This window comes from Harmonia axyridis, chromosome 3 (assembly GCF_914767665.1).
Source record: "Harmonia axyridis chromosome 3, icHarAxyr1.1, whole genome shotgun sequence".
NCBI lineage: Eukaryota > Metazoa > Arthropoda > Insecta > Coleoptera > Coccinellidae > Harmonia > Harmonia axyridis.
The window spans coordinates 73,304-90,363 of NC_059503.1; the positions used below are offsets into that span (position 1 = coordinate 73,304).

General features: G+C 33.4%; 1 protein-coding gene across 3 annotated transcripts; it reads right to left on the reverse strand.

Annotated features, from left to right (window-relative positions):
- Window positions 1-1,277: 1,277 nt before the first annotated feature.
- Window positions 1,278-16,782, reverse strand: LOC123674924 (DNA-dependent protein kinase catalytic subunit-like). 3 transcript variants are annotated; one of them, XM_045610091.1, is made up of 24 exons: window positions 16,527-16,782; window positions 16,121-16,468; window positions 15,626-15,916; window positions 15,361-15,572; window positions 14,806-15,300; window positions 14,312-14,753; window positions 13,210-13,896; window positions 12,946-13,148; window positions 10,848-12,718; window positions 9,852-10,521; window positions 9,115-9,583; window positions 8,866-9,047; window positions 6,945-8,612; window positions 6,530-6,888; window positions 5,376-6,133; window positions 5,006-5,260; window positions 4,807-4,950; window positions 4,457-4,752; window positions 4,204-4,403; window positions 3,789-4,051; window positions 3,317-3,726; window positions 2,991-3,256; window positions 2,141-2,431; window positions 1,278-1,769 (listed from the first exon to the last, which is right to left on the reverse strand). In XM_045610091.1, exons 1-24 carry the CDS (start codon window positions 16,675-16,677, stop codon window positions 1,352-1,354), a joined length of 11,349 nt encoding a protein of 3,782 aa, XP_045466047.1. In that variant the 5' UTR covers window positions 16,678-16,782; the 3' UTR covers window positions 1,278-1,351. The 3 variants fall into 3 exon arrangements, with proteins under 3 accessions (XP_045466047.1, XP_045466048.1, XP_045466049.1); XM_045610092.1 differs by lacking the exons at window positions 16,121-16,468; window positions 16,527-16,782 and adding an exon at window positions 15,981-16,100; XM_045610093.1 differs by lacking the exons at window positions 15,361-15,572; window positions 15,626-15,916; window positions 16,121-16,468; window positions 16,527-16,782 and having other exon boundaries at window positions 14,312-14,759; window positions 14,806-14,947.
- Window positions 16,783-17,060: the final 278 nt, after the last annotated feature.

Here is a 17,060-nt window from a genome sequence, read left to right on the forward strand (position 1 = left end):
GAAATTTGCAAATATGTTTTCAATTATAATTTTTTTTTTCATTGAATAATCAGTGACTACTACATATTGGCAATTTTCTTGTGATAGATCCAATTGTGATAAATAAGAATGCTCATCACATTATGTATTGTTTTTCCATTTTAATTAAAAGTTAGTCTATGTATTTGAATATACAATTCAATGAGAGATCTGTAAATTAATTTAAAGCAAATTATACATTTTTCATATTGTGTGGAATATACAAAACAATTAGCTAAAAGAGTCCTCTTTACAACTTTTCAAAAATTAATTCAAAATATTTTATTTCCGTTATAAATTCTTCATATCTATAATTATGTAATGAGATTTCTAAGAATAGTTTCATATTATTATAATTGGTAAACTGGTAAACTATAATATGAATATTTATAGTTTTATCTATTGTTATCTAGGAACTTTTTATTAAATTTTATTTATTCGACTGATTCAACTTTTTATTGTATATTTTAATGTAAATATTTTATAGAATTGTAAAAAATGTTTATATAATAAAACCCAAAAGAAATTTTACTCCTTGTGTTTTTTTGCAGTTATAGAATTCATCAGCATATTCCATTTGAAAGGTTGTCTATGGAAATACACTTGAATGCAAAAATAATGCACCAAGTTGGATATTTGGTAAAATTTAAGGTCCCATGGTTTTTTATTTTCAGTTGAATTATCGAAATTTTTTCAGTATACTAATAAAATTACCAATTTTAACTTGCATATTCAATCTTTTGTTAAATGCTGGTTTATTAGTCATTTTAAATGGTTAATTAGAACTTTATCGTTAATGCAAACATTCTGTGGAATAATTTTGTGGTCAAATTATTTCGAATTATCAATTTTACTCAAACACTGAAAGGTTTCATTTTTCATCAATTTTATTGAGAACTATTCCTTTTCAACAATTTGTTTTTTGGTTCATGCCTTTAAGTGGACTAGTTCATTTTTAAGAGAGGAAAGAACTTGTTAGCGTTTTACTTCAAGAAATATAATTTTTTGAATAGGTGACTTTGCTTGTTGTTGCCCTCTAACTAACCGTGTATAATGACTAATAAGCCAGAACTGAACAAAAGAGTGAATATGCAAGTTGAAATTGATAATTATATCTAGTTTGCTGAAGAAATTTTGAAAAATTGAACTAAAAATCTATGAGACCCCAAAAATTAATTTGTTGCATTTCTTTTGTGAGTGTAGATGCAACAATGAAAAATTGTACTCCTTCTGTCTGTTGATATTAAAACAATTTTAGGTTTCTTAGAATTTTTATTGGTATTTTACATTTGTCTTAAATTTAGCAAACAGAACTTATCATGTTTTATGGATTTCACACCCATGATCTCCAGCCTGCGTAAGTTCTACCTAATAAATTATAGTCTCTGGCATGATCGATCAGACAATCGACTTGTTCTTCGACAGACAAATTGCATCTAGCTATTTGTGCACGATAATCACAATTAGGTAGACCTTTCACCAATTTACTGTAGCTCTCCAAATATTCTTTCACCTGTCCATCTCTGAGATCTTCCAAAACAATTTCAGTAGAATTGATTCCTTCTAATTTTCGTTTCACTTGATTCAATTTGTGGTTGGGATACCAATTCGAACTTGAGTCCCCAAGAGACTGAGAACTTGAAGAGATTTCCAACCAATTTGAGGAAGGTTCTTTGATGAATACACTCATTACAGCCACAAGTAGTTTTTTATTTTCCTTCAGACATTTCATAGCGCTCATCATTGATCCTCTGAAATAAGGTTTTTTATTTTAAGCAGAAATATACAAATTAAGGCAAAATTATCAAATGTTCTAAACCATGAATATCCCTCAGAAATTAAACAGGATGTTCTTTAATTGGAGGTACAAAGAAATTAACATATAACATGATGTAGACTTTAAATTGGAATATCTATGCCTAATGCAAGTTGAATATCTTGTGAAGGGAAGGTGCAAAGAGAAAAAGATTTGAAAAAAAAATACAAACTCCTGTATTTCGAAACAAGGTGTTTACGGGCCCATTTTTATAGGACTTTATTTTCTTTAAATTATCCAAGTTACACCTGTATAGTCACTTTCTGGGTAGGTGATTTGCATTTCTTGTTGATTAATTTATCTCACCTGAAATGGCCCTTCACTTCCAGAGGTTCCATAAAACTAACAATTTGCGGCGTCAGTCTGAATGGTATTAACTCCGGCACTGGAAGCATTTGCGTGGCTGTGCCAAAAGCGCAACCAAAATCAATTCCAATAACATGACCACTCTTCAAACAGATCAGAGTGTTGCTCAGATGCCGGTCTCCAATACCTAATATCCAATGGGACACACACATGATGGCATAACTACGCATGAAGTTATGACGTAAAGCTATGAAGCTTTCTATACTTGTGCTCATGTTCCAGAATGCTTTCCTTAAATGAAAAACCAATGGTAATTTGTTTTATAATTCAATAAAATATCCTGGTGCTTATATCTAAACTTTTTAGTATTCCTTTCAAAATTCACAATCAGAAGTTTTTACATGAAAGCAGCGGCGTCGTTGGAGGGGAGCCAGGGGGGGATCTTCAACATCTACCACCACCCCCCTCCAACCCATTTTTTGCTAGACCTCTTAAATATTACATGACCAAAAAAATACAATATGAATTCAACATAAACTAGATGGACCTGGAAATCTTGGTCCTCCTTAAATAATCCTTGTTCCTTCTATTATTGAAAGCTATCGTCGCCACTGCATGAAAGCAAAAAGAAATTTTTCTAAACATTTTGGTCTAAATGATATTTCTGAATTATTGAAATTGAGTAAATCTGCCAATATGTCTTGAACAGAGATTTATTCCTTGAATTATTCAACTCAAAAAGAAAAATAATCATATGATAATCCCTAGACCATTGAAATAGATTGCAAAATTTTGTATTTATCGGTAATAAGAAAGTTAATGAAATAAAACGTAATAAAATCACAATTACCTCAAAATGTCCTTATCTATCTCATTCACTGTCCTTTGATAATTCAAAATGACCTTATTTCTGTCGTGAACCTTGGAACTTTCACCATATGCTACCTTGTCAGAATTTATACGCCTTGCAGATGAGTATATGAATTGAACATATTTCTCAAAAGGCCCATCTAATGATTTTTTCTTATTATTCAAACAACGTCTCATGAATGTCTCCATTATAAGAGTTTTATCTATCCATCTTATTATACCAAGACTACTGGTCAATGGAATAACCTGTGAAATATTTTTCCATATTATCATCTTAATCACTGCAACTTAGGTATACCACCTCACCTCGAAGGTTTCCAAGGAAATTTCTTGGGAATAGCTATCGCTTTTTCGGAATATGTCATTCATGACATCCAACAATTGTTCGATCCTTTGATCCTGTCTGATGTCTTCTCCAAATTTGACCAAATAGGAATATTCCTTGGTGTCATTTCCTAAAATTGTCAATTTGATGGGTTTCCTCAGAGAACTCAAGACCAGGATTTCTGGATGGAACTTGTATATCTTTACATGATATTGAGGTAATGGCATTTTTTTACCATTATATTGTCCTGGAATTTCCAAGTCCACATTCAATTTTGTCGAAGTGAAATTGGCCAACCATGGACAATAATCCTTGAGTAGTAAAGAATTTCTGACTTTGCAATTGTCGCCTTTCAATTTTCGGAGTAACTCTTCTAATTTGTCCAAATCACCTAATAATAATTTGAAGGTTTGTTTAATGGAATTATCTGTTGATATACTGAAGATAATTCACCTCTTTGTCCTTTAAAATTGCTCTCATGTGCTTTTATTCTTCTGAAAATGTTTCCAAGCAAACAACTTGGTTCATTGGAATCGGGATGATCGGCATAAAATTCTGACAGGATAAAGGACTTAACTTTTTCTATTTCCTCAGAATTTCCCAAGTTCTTCCGTATTTTTTCAACATAATATGCTAGTTTCTTCTCAGGCAAGCATACGTTACCAAGTGCTCTCAAAAATATATCCAAATCTTCATTCAAAAGTAAACCATCCATCCTAAAAGAATTATTATTGGAGAATAATGAGCAAAGAGAATAACTTTAACTTTTTAATTAACAAGTCTAATCTTACAAAAATTCTGTGAAGGATTAAGACGATAAGATCAAAAAATTTGTATAAAAAATCAGAGATTTTTAGAAGAAACATACCTTATAACAATCTCAGAAAGATGTTGATTTGGCTTTTCAAAATTTTCTCGACTTAGCCTGTAAGCATACATAATAGCTTGGGGATAAGTTTCCGATATTCTCATTATTATAGAATCTATCGCGTATATATTGTCAGAATTCATGTTGGCTAATAGCTGGGGAACCCAACTGAGGAACATCCAAGTTGGCACCAAAGCACTCTGCAGGACAAGATGTCATGAATAAAATGAAATGCCGTCTAGACAACACTCACTTCTTGTTGAAACACATACTTGTGCGTACTTCCCAGATTTTCCTGTTGCAAAAGAATAGGAAACAATTGTCTGGCTTCTGCGGCACCAAGTTTCATAGCTCTCAAAACCATCTTACTCAAAACATCAACATCGGGTGCTTCCTTGTCAATGAGGTAATAGGATACCTTCAGGTACGCGTCCGATATACTCGAATCGGAGATTTCTGTGCTTCCCGAAGAAATGTGTTGTTCTAAAAACTGATATAGTAGGTTTGCACCATAATCTTGGAATGTTCTGGATTCAGACAACTCGTGACCTTGAATGAATAAAAAATTACAGGAAAATCGATGAAGGAAAACATAGGCCTTACCAATAATCTGTTGTATCCTCAAAGTTAGATTCTCTTGAACATCCTCATTGTTAGCGATAAACCTAGAAAGCTCACCTAATATATCGAAACCGGTTAAGCGAATATTAAGATGAGTGGTTTTGTCGCAATCCTTCTCAACAAGATCTGTAAAAATTATGTAATTATCTTGAAGACGATTCATTAAACTTACAAGACTTGCCTGTTACCATTTTCAAAGATTTTATCATTGTATCTGGCGATTGAGATCTGATTAACATCATTTTAGCCATATGTAGGCCTATTCCTTGTTTATTTCTGTGAGGTTCTAAGTATTTTCTAGCCAAATAAAAGTTACTATCTCTTAAGGCCGCATCCACCTGACCCAGATCCAACTCAAACTTCCAAGTTTTTATCTTTTCCAGATACATATCAAAATCCGAATCGTCAAGTGACGTTATTCTTGAATGAATCAAACCTATGGCAAAAGCATTCATTAGAAAATTTTGAATACGCTAGTAATTCTAACATAACATTATTCAATTTAATTATTTAAATCCGATTATAATACTCCAATTAGAACGTCTACTTACTTAAAAACTGCTTGTAGTGAAGAATACTACTCTCCTGTAGCATGGTTGGATAGGAGGCTCCATAACGAGTATTAGACCACAATATTTCCAGGTGTTCGACGATTCTCTCTATTTCCACATTGCCGAACATTCGATAGATATCGATGAATTCGTAAATCGTGGTACAATTACGAAGTTTCAACATTTTCTTCAAACGCATGCCTCGAAACATGGGATCCAAAATCTGCCACTGACTCAGGAAACAATCCATGGCGCTCCTCAAGTACATCTCGGCAGCGTCCAGATCGTCGTTGAGCATCCACATCAACGCAATGTGCTCCGGATAGGACAGTTTCAGATGTTCTGCCTTGCGGTTCTCGCAAAGAGCAGTGTTGACGTCCTGGAGGAAGGCGTTGGAGAGCTCCTGCTTGAACAGCATACAATTGACTTCCGCGGTCATGTACCAGGGTAGCATCTTCTTCTGCTTCCAGTCGTCCTGCCACAGGGCGTTCCAAAAGTCGGGACCACTGGCTTTGACGCTGTCCGAAATGCTCTGCCACTGGCCCAAATTGGCGATGCACTTGAAATAAGCCTCGTAGTAAAAGTCTCTCTTATCTTGTGTCATGTCTTTTTCTATTACGTCCTTATATAAATCACGTGCCTGGACCCACTGTTTCCTAGATTCTGCAGAAATGGCGGTTCTGACGGCCTCGTTGCAAGGCACCTTGTTTTGGAAGATGGAACATACCACATCCCATTCGTTCATTTCTTTGTAGAGCCTGGAATGAGGTAACAGTTATTTATCGCTCACTCCAAACACATTAACTTTCAGATTGTAATTATTATACGAGGTATTCCACCTCTATTATGGATGGCTATGGCGTCAATGGTCGAACACCCTGTATAATTTATTTTTGAGATATTCTAATATGCTTCTGGTAAGAACAAGTACAAATTATTTTCGACTCTGACAATTTTAATAATTTTGTAATATTTGTTTTCATAAATAAATGAAAATAAAAATTTTTTTATAATAATAATAATGTGGAAAGGCACTTCTCTTTGAGGGCATGTCCTTATTCTTTTTCCTCGTTTTAATAATAATAATAAATTATAGATAAATAAAAATAATAAAATTTTTATTATTACAAATAAATAAAAAATTTTCAGCTTACTCTGCCAATTTGATCCAATGAACTGTCTCTTCAGAAATACTGTTCCCCTTAAGCCTCTTAGCTTGAGGTTCTCCCTCATCTAAGTGCATCAGATAGCCCTCGATTATGAGAGTGCCTGTTGAGACAAGGGAACTCGATAAACAGCACTCCGTTATCAAATAAGGATCAAGTTTCATCTTGAAATTCGAAGTTACTATGAAATCCATCAACGTTCGAAAGAGATTTGTGTTGAATTCTGAGGAATTCTTGAAAATTATATTTATCGCTTCAACTAGATCAGACCAGTTCTCTGTGCTCATCTTTTCCTTCAGCTTTTTGAATATGTTGGAATATAACATCTTTGCGACATCCGAATTTCCCTTAAAAAATACTTATTCTTATAAATAGCCAAAGAAATGAAAACTTGATCACTTACCAACGATAACTGTTGCAATGGTACGACAATAGCCGAAAGAGGTATTTGTATATCTGGAAAATCCCCCTTCCTGTACGTGCGAGTTATGCACACCTGTCTGTCTCTCTCCTTGGCTCCTTTCACTCTATTCTGTCCTTTTTTGATTATGGACTTCACCTCGAAATTGGCACAGTATTCAGAAATCTTCAATTTGCTCTTCAGGAAACGTTTCTTGAACACTTTGCATTTTACATAGTCGTTAGGATTCTTGAAATCCTCCTTATCACTTGGCACATTTCTTGCATCCAAAAACAAACTAGATTGGGAAGAAAGAAATTGCGAAACAGCCTCATCCTGCTTGGAGGCCACCGTTGCAGAAAAAGAAAATGCTTCTTGAGTAGCTCTCAATTCTCCAAATTTGAAATTTTTCCCAATCTTGACATTCTGGTTACCGAAAAAGGTTTCCGCAAACATGGGAACTTCATAGGGATGTTGAGTGGTCGAATTCACGCTCAACTCGTAGTCTTCGAAATCGCAATCTTCCAGAGGATGATCGAATAATACTTCATCGACATCTTTACCTAGTTTTGACAAACTCAAGAAAAAATTGATACCGGTCCCTAACACTACATCTTCGTTCTTAGGTTTGTAAATGGCCGAAAAGCTTTGTATGAATCTTTCAGTCAAGTTTTTGGATAACTCATCAGAATTCACCCAGAAGTTTTGGATATGTTGCAATAGCTCTTGATTTTCGATCGCCAAACCGTCCAACATCGCATCTTTACAAAGATTTATTACGTTGTTGTATTTGCTGGGATCTTGTAAATGGTCCAGAGAAATCTGGATGATCATATCGAAGGCTAATTTTCTACATAACTCGTTCTGACTGTTTTTTTTCGAGCATATTGACGAAATTATACCATAGAAAATGGGTTCTTTTTCTAATATGTACAATGTCATTTTCATCAAACTCAAACTGGTTATTTGGACATCGACACTTTCACTATTAATGTATTTTTCCCAATTCTCTGTACGGAATTCGTTCACACATTCCAACACTGGTATTGCCCTCAAGACAACTTTCAAGAACACATACTGAGAAGTAGGCATCACATTGCCCAACCTACTCAGCAATCTGATGATGTGTTTTTCCTGGAGAAACTCTGGATAATTGATGGTTATGCCCTCTAAAATAAGCCCGCCCTTGTCAGAATCGGTTTCCCAGATTTTTACAATCATGGATTCGATCCCCAGATGTTCATAATTTTCCCAAACATATTTTTCTTTCCATTTCTTAAGGAATATTCCCAACAATTCCGAGCAAGGCATAAAGGCGCTCTTTTTGGAAGAACTCAACTTTTTTTCTACAGATATTAATAACTTTTCAACTATTGTTTTTTCAAAAAGGAATAAATCGTTGATAAGGAGTAAAGAAATCAGGTTCACTTCTTTGTCTGTTTCTTCGGTCTCCATCGACGTGAAAAGACTAGCTATATAGGAGTCTGAGATGTGAATAATATTTTTCCATGCCCCCATCAGTATTCTAATAAGCTCCAGATTATATTTGAAAATATCCCTTCGTTCTGAAGGTAATTTTTCGAACAAGAATTGGATAACTTTTGTTGCTAAATCTTCTTCAAAACCGTCTTGTGGTAGGGACTTTTCAGACCAATTTGCCAACATCACCACCTGAAAATCAAAAAGGAAATGTTGGTTGGCAGAACTGTTTTCTGTATCAGAAATTTGACAGATAACAGATAAATCCGTGACAGGAGAGTTTGAGTACCAACATATAATAATGGAATATAACCATGAAATCTGTGTAAAATCGGGATATTCCCACACGATTTTGTTCTACAAGGTATGGCAGAATGAACGGATTTGCTACAGAACCAGAGAAATAATTTAAGTCTTGTAATTAAATAGAAAGATTCATCCTTACCAAATCAGATATGAAGAAATTCATTTCATCTCCAGCACATTTGTCCGCAATGAATTTCATAACTGGTGCAAGAAACCACTTTGAATAACGAAAGAATGCATGGGAAGTATTCTCGATCACTTTGATTAGAAATATTCTAACATTCAAAGGTGTGGTGTCGTTCATAAGGACATTCCTCAAAGCTTTTAACAAAAAGAGGTGTATTGGTAGAATTCGAATTATGAAGATATTTCTAATTTTCAAACTTACCTTTGAAGCACAGCGGAATCTCCGGTTCTTGTTCCTCATAACTGAAGTAAGTTGTGTCTGTCAAATGACGAATTAACGCACAAATTGTGACCATGCACTCATGATCATTTACTTCAATATAATCCATTTCGATAACTGGATTTTCATTTTTAATATCAATTTTCGACCTCAGAGTCACATTACTCATGTCGTGCTTGGTTATATCTTCACTCAGGGAACTGTTGAATATTCTTTGGGACCTCAAAATATTCCCGCTGAAATTTGAATCGGAATTTTGCGTATTTGAAAAGTTCTTTATGTTGACCACGATCTTTTTCTTCTGGGGAAGACTGTTGAAATCTTTCTCGAATTTATAAGTCTTCTTCAAATCTACCATACTCCTCCATAGGATGTCTTCGTTACCATCCATCCTGGTGAATAACTTTACGTGGAAATTGGCGTTATTCAAACCGTTTACGGTAATTGAGACCTAAAAATTAGCATAGAAATTATCTTCTGATTAATTCAATACTGTGAAAATGAAATAAAGGACCGACAGAGAGCTTTTAAGCGCTCGTTCATTCATGCGCCATTCGAAAATTTCTGAGCTTAACCGCATTTGAGCGTCGCGTCAACGGTGAAACAACCTGTATACTTGTAGATATAGAGCGCCGAAAGGTCCTGTCATGTCAGTGATTTCCTCATTTTTAAGTGAAAATAATAGAGTGGTCGAAAAAAAACTAGAAAATACCACATACCAAGGTGTTATAACAGTGACAACGACAGATCCGTAGCAACTCTTCATATTTGGCTTCCACACATATGTTTTCCCGGAAATTATTCAAGGTGCACATCAAAATGCACTGTAGAAATTCTTTGGAATTGGGATTGCTCTCTGGTAAGGCGGCCAACCTCATTCTCTGGTTAATATCGTTATTTTCCATAATCGATATTCTTGCAAACAGAATTTCAACCAATATAAAATCGATTATCTTCACACAAAGATTATCTTGGGACGTTACAACTCGCAATTCTTCTATAATCGATCTGATGTTAGAGAGAAAGTAACTCTGAAACGCCTCCAGAGATGTCTTTTGAAATACCATTGTCATAATGTCTTTTCCAAGTCCCATGTTAAAATCTTTCCAATGCATTTGATTCTTCATGTGATTCACTAACACATTCATAATTTTCATCTGATCTTCGTCTGACAGATTCTTCACATATTTTTGGAAAATAATGGTGTCTTTGATGTACTGCTCAAAATCAGGAAACTTCGAGTATAAGTTGATTATAAATTCCAACAACAATATTGATCTACTTTCCCTCAAAATTTGATATAATTTACTCATTTTCATTAAGCACATGTTTTGTATATTCTTGTCTGATTTTTCAGAAACATAAACCATGATTTCATTCAAGGCTGCTCTGAAATTGAAAATTCATTGAAATATCTCAAAGTTCAAATAGCATTCAAATGAAATAAATTAAATACAGAGTGATTCATGAAGAATATCAAATCTCTGAATTTTTGATTCTAGACCTCAAAATATGATTTCACCCAACATGCTTTACAAGAATATATATACTGTGATATTGGGTGTTTGATTTTTGCAATAATTTGTCAATTTTAGCATTATATTTTGAGGTCTAGAATCTTAATGAATCACCCTGTATATACCTGATTGGTTATTCAACACATATGTTTGTGACAACTTTTTTTATAGGATTAAGAAAACAATATTTGAATTTACCTTATGGAAACAGCATATTGTTCCTCCAAAGTTGAATCTATATTCAGAAAAAGGAACTCCAAAATTTCCAAACGAGTCTCAAAGGAGCTTTTAGAAGATGAGAAATCTTTTTTTTCCATTATTAAAAGAACGAACGATGTACTGAGAGAATTGTTTTTCCTAATAGAATTCAACATTTCGATTAGTTCCATTCCTTCCAACAATTTTTCAAAATCTTCACTAAAGAAGTTTTTAAAACATTCCCAATTATCACATAGTTTGTTAAAAACTATATTGGACCATGAAATATTTTTTTTAGATCTAGAAATATATTTCAAGATGCTTTTTATGTACGAAATGGAAATGGAGATATTTTCTTTTTTCCTTGTTGATAATTCCAGGAATTCATCAAATGTGTCCAATAATTGTGGAATTATTATAGTTTCAAAAGTATTCAGGAGGAAAGAACCAATAGTAATCTTCCCCACACCTTCCAGTTCTTCAAATTCGTCTGGATTAAAAAGAAATTTTCCAATTTCTTCAAATTCTTTCCTGAAACCAAATTGTAAAACCAGAAAATAATAGGACACTTCTTCATCATTCAAATATAAAGAGCCATTCTTAGTCCCAATCTCAAAACAATTTCTCAAAAACTTTTGTACTATTCGAGGATATAAGGAAGGACTGAAATTAAAATGTTCATGACAGCTTTTCAAGAAAACCATTCCATTCAAAATTCTATTTTGCTTGGAGCTTATGGGGAAGTTCAAATCCAAATTATCCGAAAAATTATCCATTAAATAAATCTTCATAGTTTCCTTCATTTCCTCGAGTACTTCTTTGGGCATTTTGTTCACTGCAGATTTGAGGAAACATTCTAACTCTTTTTTCATGTTGTTTTCAAGATCGAATACCAAAAATGCTATCAAAGACCATAAACTTCTGCACCATAAAAGATCAGTTTTGCAATTAAAATCCAAAATGCTGTGCAGTAAAATTAAAGCTTTCTTATTTATTCTGTTCCTTTCCATAAAAAATGCTTTTTCATTGAATAACTCATCTTGTCGTTGATTGATTGAATCCTCAAAGCCTGTTTCAACTATAAATTCCAAGTAACAAGAAAAATTCTGGACAGTGCTTTCATTATTTAGATCTTGATTAGTCAGCGTGCCATTTTTCAACAGAAATATTAATCGGTCAATTCCTCTGTGCAATTCTGAGAGCCTTTGGACAGATTCTTCGATTTTGACATCTTTCATATCATGAAACCGAATTTGTCTAGTATGCCAACTATCCATTGGATCTTTTAATGAATTCTGAACATTTTCAAGGTTTTTGGCTTCAGGATAACATGGTAATAAGGAGTAAAATAATTCTGCACATTTTTCTCTACACAAAGGATTTTTGGATCCAATATTATCTGCCAGGAACTTTAAGATATCTATAGAGGTAGTTCCTTGGAATCCATGAGGTTTTCTACGTTTTTCATCCCTCTGGCTGAAGAGGGAAGCTTTTTCTATGAAACCTCGTTGGAGATGTTTCAGAGCATCGAATATCTGCGAACATGCAGTTTTACTTTCGAAATTATCTTCCAGATAATGTAAGGAAGACACGAATATTTCAAAAATCTCAATCCAAAACATATTCAGTAAACTTCGTTCTTCCCTCAGAAATACATAGAAATTGTTGAACATTAAAGCGGCTCCTAATTTTTTGAATTTATCTGGATGCAAGCAGAGAAATCTCATTTTTCTGATCAAAATTTTTATGTTAATGGGGTTTTGTTGCAGACTTGCTTCTGACCATTGCTTGATTGTCCATTTGACAAATTCTCCTATGCATTTTCCGGAAAATGATCTAAGATTTGCGTTTGTAAATGAAGATGCCCCATCCTGTAAACATATAAGTTTCAGAAAAACCTACTTATTGATACTTTAATACAAAGTTTCGCAATTTTCACACTAAATAAACTAACCTATAATGCCTACACAGAACACAACCAGTTCTCCAAACTCGCACAAAATCTAAGCTTCTGTGAGTTCTCACAGAGGCCTAGGAGAGTCAGAATAGAAAACATAAATCATAAACATAAAAATTACATTTTGTAACAAATGCTTACAATGAGTGCTTCTAATACAATAGCCGTATGGCATTTTCCAGTTTGGTGAGGACTGGAGTACCAGTGGATCATCTGCAAGACAAGTGGCTCAAACAAACCCCTTATAACTTCGTCTGGGTCACAACCAAGTTCCAAAATTGCCAATGAAAATTTTTTCAACACTCCACTCAATTCTTCTTGTTCCTTATTGGTCATTTGTTTTGCTGAAAAAAAGACAATTTTTCAACAACAACCTCAAATAAATTAGGAGTAACTTAAACTTACATACTCCAAGAAACAAAACCACCAACCCTTGCAACAATTCGCTGGCTGTTACTCTGGTTTTGCGATCACTGCTGTAAAGTGCCAGTTCCACCAACAACGGCACCATTCGGTCCAAGTGAATATCGAGTTTAGTATCTGGAAAAGGCAGGGTTATTTTTAAATGCTCTACATCGCTCCAGACTTCACTAACTATCCTCTGGCCATCAAGCATTTTCTCACAAACGGTGGTGGTTTGTCTCCCTAGAAACCGTAGGATTCTCCTCTGTATTTTCACCAACTCCGGCTCAATTTCTACAGCCATCTTTCTTTTTCTTAGCACTTTGTTGGATTTGTTACTCTTTTGAAACTCTGGCGCCAGATATGCCAGAGACTTGCTCCTCAAGAAAGCATCCAGTTTATACACAATTTTTCCAAGGAAATCTTCCATCAAATTATGATTTATACCTTTCTGCCATGCCTCCAAAGTCTGAATGCCAAGAGCGGCCACTGGCAAATAGTGTCTACCGATGGAGAATATTGTTATGAAAGCAGGAACACAGGAAGGAAGCATTTCTTCGATTATACTTGCCGGACATTCTAATAATACCTTTGAGCAAGATATCAGCAGTTCGTCTTCGTACTGACTCATTTTTGAGAGTAGGACATGCATATAGGACGACAAAGTTTTTACCAATACTTCATTTTGTTCTGAAAAAAATTTCTAATCAACAAATAGTTATTTAATACAACGTTCTTTCACAGAGTCAAAATTTAAAAATGAGCAGCGAAGTGGCTATTTTTGAATGAAGTGTTAGAACGAGCCTTCTTTACGAGTATTACAATGAATTTTTATTGAAATTAATGGAATATTTCCATAATATCGTTTAGTGATATTTAAATTGAAAATGTTGGTTGGAAGAACTGTTTTCCGTATCACAAAAATTCGACAGATAATAGAAGAATCCGTGATAGAAGAGTTCCAAGTACCAACACATAATAATAATATATAACCAAGAAATCTCTGTGAAACCAAGATTTTCTCACACGATTTCATTCTACAAAGCATGGTAGATTGAACGGATTTACCACAGAATTAGAGAAAAAACATAGAGTGCGAACTCACCATTTTTATCAAAATAATTCAGTTTATTGGCAATTTTGAGACAAACTGCCAACAATCTATAAAAGCCACTGATTAAGGGAAATCCGAGTGAATGGTCCATGAAAAAGTTCAGCAACTTATGGATGTACTTCTTGAAAAACTCGAGATCCATCATTTGAAATAGCCGTTCGTAGAAATCAACGATATTCAAAAATATCACGAAATCATCTTTCTTATTGATCTGGATTGTTCCTTTCAAACTGGTCGAATTGCTTTCCTTATATGTTGTGGAAACGTCTAGCTTATCAACACAAACCAACAAGGTGGTAATCAGTTTTTCCACAATTTGAGCCGTGATCAATCTTCCTTCTTCGATACTCAACTCACAATCATCTCCATACTGTTTATTATTGGAGTTCAACATCCCTTTCCAAAAAGGAAGGTAACTCATTATTGTGACCATCTAAAACTGAGGTTATATTATAAATTTCGTAATGAATACAATAAAAATATACCTCCCGATTATCCTCATTCAATTCCGATATATGTTGATGTGAACAACTCCAGATAACTGATTGATACATCAAATCTCTTAAGAACGATTCGAAAAAGTGACAACTCTTTACCGAGTAAATTGCTAATAAAAAGGTTTCATTTACTTTATATCTGTTCAGAATTGGAATATGTGAATAATGTTTTATCAACACTATGAGACTCTGCTTTAGGAAGAAAATCTCTCCCCTTTCAATTTTTTTGGTAACAATGATGCTGGTGATCATTTGGATGTAATCGGGAAGCAGAAACCAATCATCTGACTCATAATCTTGTTGAATAAGATAATTAAGTCTGAATGTATGGAGAAGTTTCAGGGAAAAGTTGGATATTTCTGTGTCGCTCAGTAGTATGGGAGTAGACTTGAACAAAATTTTTATTCCATGTATGCAAATCTGCTTTTTCAAATTAGTGCTATTTTGTTTATCCAACATCTGCCGAAATTTTTCGAGGTAACCCTGAAAATTTCATTGATATTGAGAAAAATATGTCGTGCAATAGTCATATAAATGTTAAACCTTCAATATTCCCTTGTGATCAGGGTTGTTTTCTTCTATCAAATGTCTGCAAACACTTCTATATATGGTAAGGATAACTTGACTGCCAATTTTTTTTTCTTCGATCCCCAAAGTAGACAGCCACTTACTTAGAGTTTTGTGCCAAAATTCATGTTCTTTGAATATCTTATCACTAAATAGTGATACATTTTTTTGGAGGAATGTCAGAGCAGCTAAATATAAAATACATATTGCAATCATTATTATACTTGGTGAAATTTCTTACCTCGACAAGCTACTTTTATTCTTAGTTTAAAGGCATCTTGTGACAATTTTTTTATTATTACATACAGGTCATCAATATATCTTTTATCATCAATAGAATCCAATGACATAATTTCTTGCAAGTATCCTAAGCCAGTAAATAATCCAGCTAGTGATTTATTTGAATCATTTCTATTTGATTCTTTGATTTTGATAAGAAAAATATTTTGCAAATTTTTAGTATCTTCAGTTTTTAAGGTATAATCAAGGTATTTAACATATAATCCCAAGCACTCGTAAAGCTTCTCAGATACTGTAATAAAATTTTCACTTAAATATATCATGACTACCCAATAACCATTTGACTATAATTTTACCTGAACTGATTGATATAATTTCAGAATCAATATTACTTCCAGTAAATCATTAACTCATTAAAAAAATAATATAGAAGGAAGTTTAAAGAAAACCTGAACAATTAATAGAGGATTAGAGACAATCTAAATTCTCAACTTACTAGATTCACACAACTTGAGTTGACGAACTTGATGAAGTGTCTTGTAAAGGTCAACATAAACATTTGTATATTCCAAGTTTACATCAATTTTAGTTAACATCAAACATATGAGAGTTAAAGCCTTAACTTTTTCATCAGCAGAGCCAAAACTAGATTTCAACATCATAAGACATATTTCATTCATTATTGAAAAATGTTTTTCCATCCTTGATGGAAAATTGTTAACTAATAAATATAATAATTCAAAACATTGTATCTTAGCCTTTTTGAACGTTTTTTTCTGAAGTATAATATTGATGAATTTGATGATACCATATTCTCTATTGAAAATGAAGAGTAAGTAGTTATCTAAAAAGTTTATCAGAATGTGATTAATTATTTTTTTCATTTAGAATCAATTGACTACCTAACGCTATAGAATTAATCTCCTCCTCTTCGAGGTATTTATTAAATTGAACGAGGATTTTATAACTCTCTTCTGCAATATTTTCATCGTCTGTTCTTTCATCTATTTCCAAAATTATGGATTTGAAAATATCTGCTATATCAAAATCCATTGCGAGCTTAAGAATACGAATTATTTCTTTAATATTTCAATATTCTCTGATATATTTTCAATATTTACATCTGAACAACAAAATGACAACATTCGGAAATATATCATTCAAATTTCTAACTTATTTACACAGAACTTGGATTTTTTGTTCTATGATGGCTAATCATAGAATATGATTGCCTAAGTTTTTTTTCGCATTTCAGTATTTCGAAATTTTCGGTTACATATTTATAATGTTATTTTCCCGAAAAATTGCCTCGGTATTCGTTTATTCTATACTAATAAATTATTGAAATATTATACATCGAATTTTCATAACAGAAATTCTTATATGTTTTGTATCTGTGGGTATAATCCACAGAATAATCGGCTGACGTGAATGAC

Coding starts and splice junctions, on each gene's coding strand:
- LOC123674924 (XM_045610091.1), bottom strand. CDS start 16,677: ATGGATTTTGATATAGCAGATATTTTCAAATCCATAATTTTGGAAATA. Junction 5,261..5,375: donor TCACTACAAGCAGTTTTTAA/GTAAGTAGACGT, acceptor CTTTTGCCATAG/GTTTGATTCATTCAAGAATA. Junction 4,753..4,806: donor GAGGATACAACAGATTATTG/GTAAGGCCTATG, acceptor TATTCATTCAAG/GTCACGAGTTGTCTGAATCC.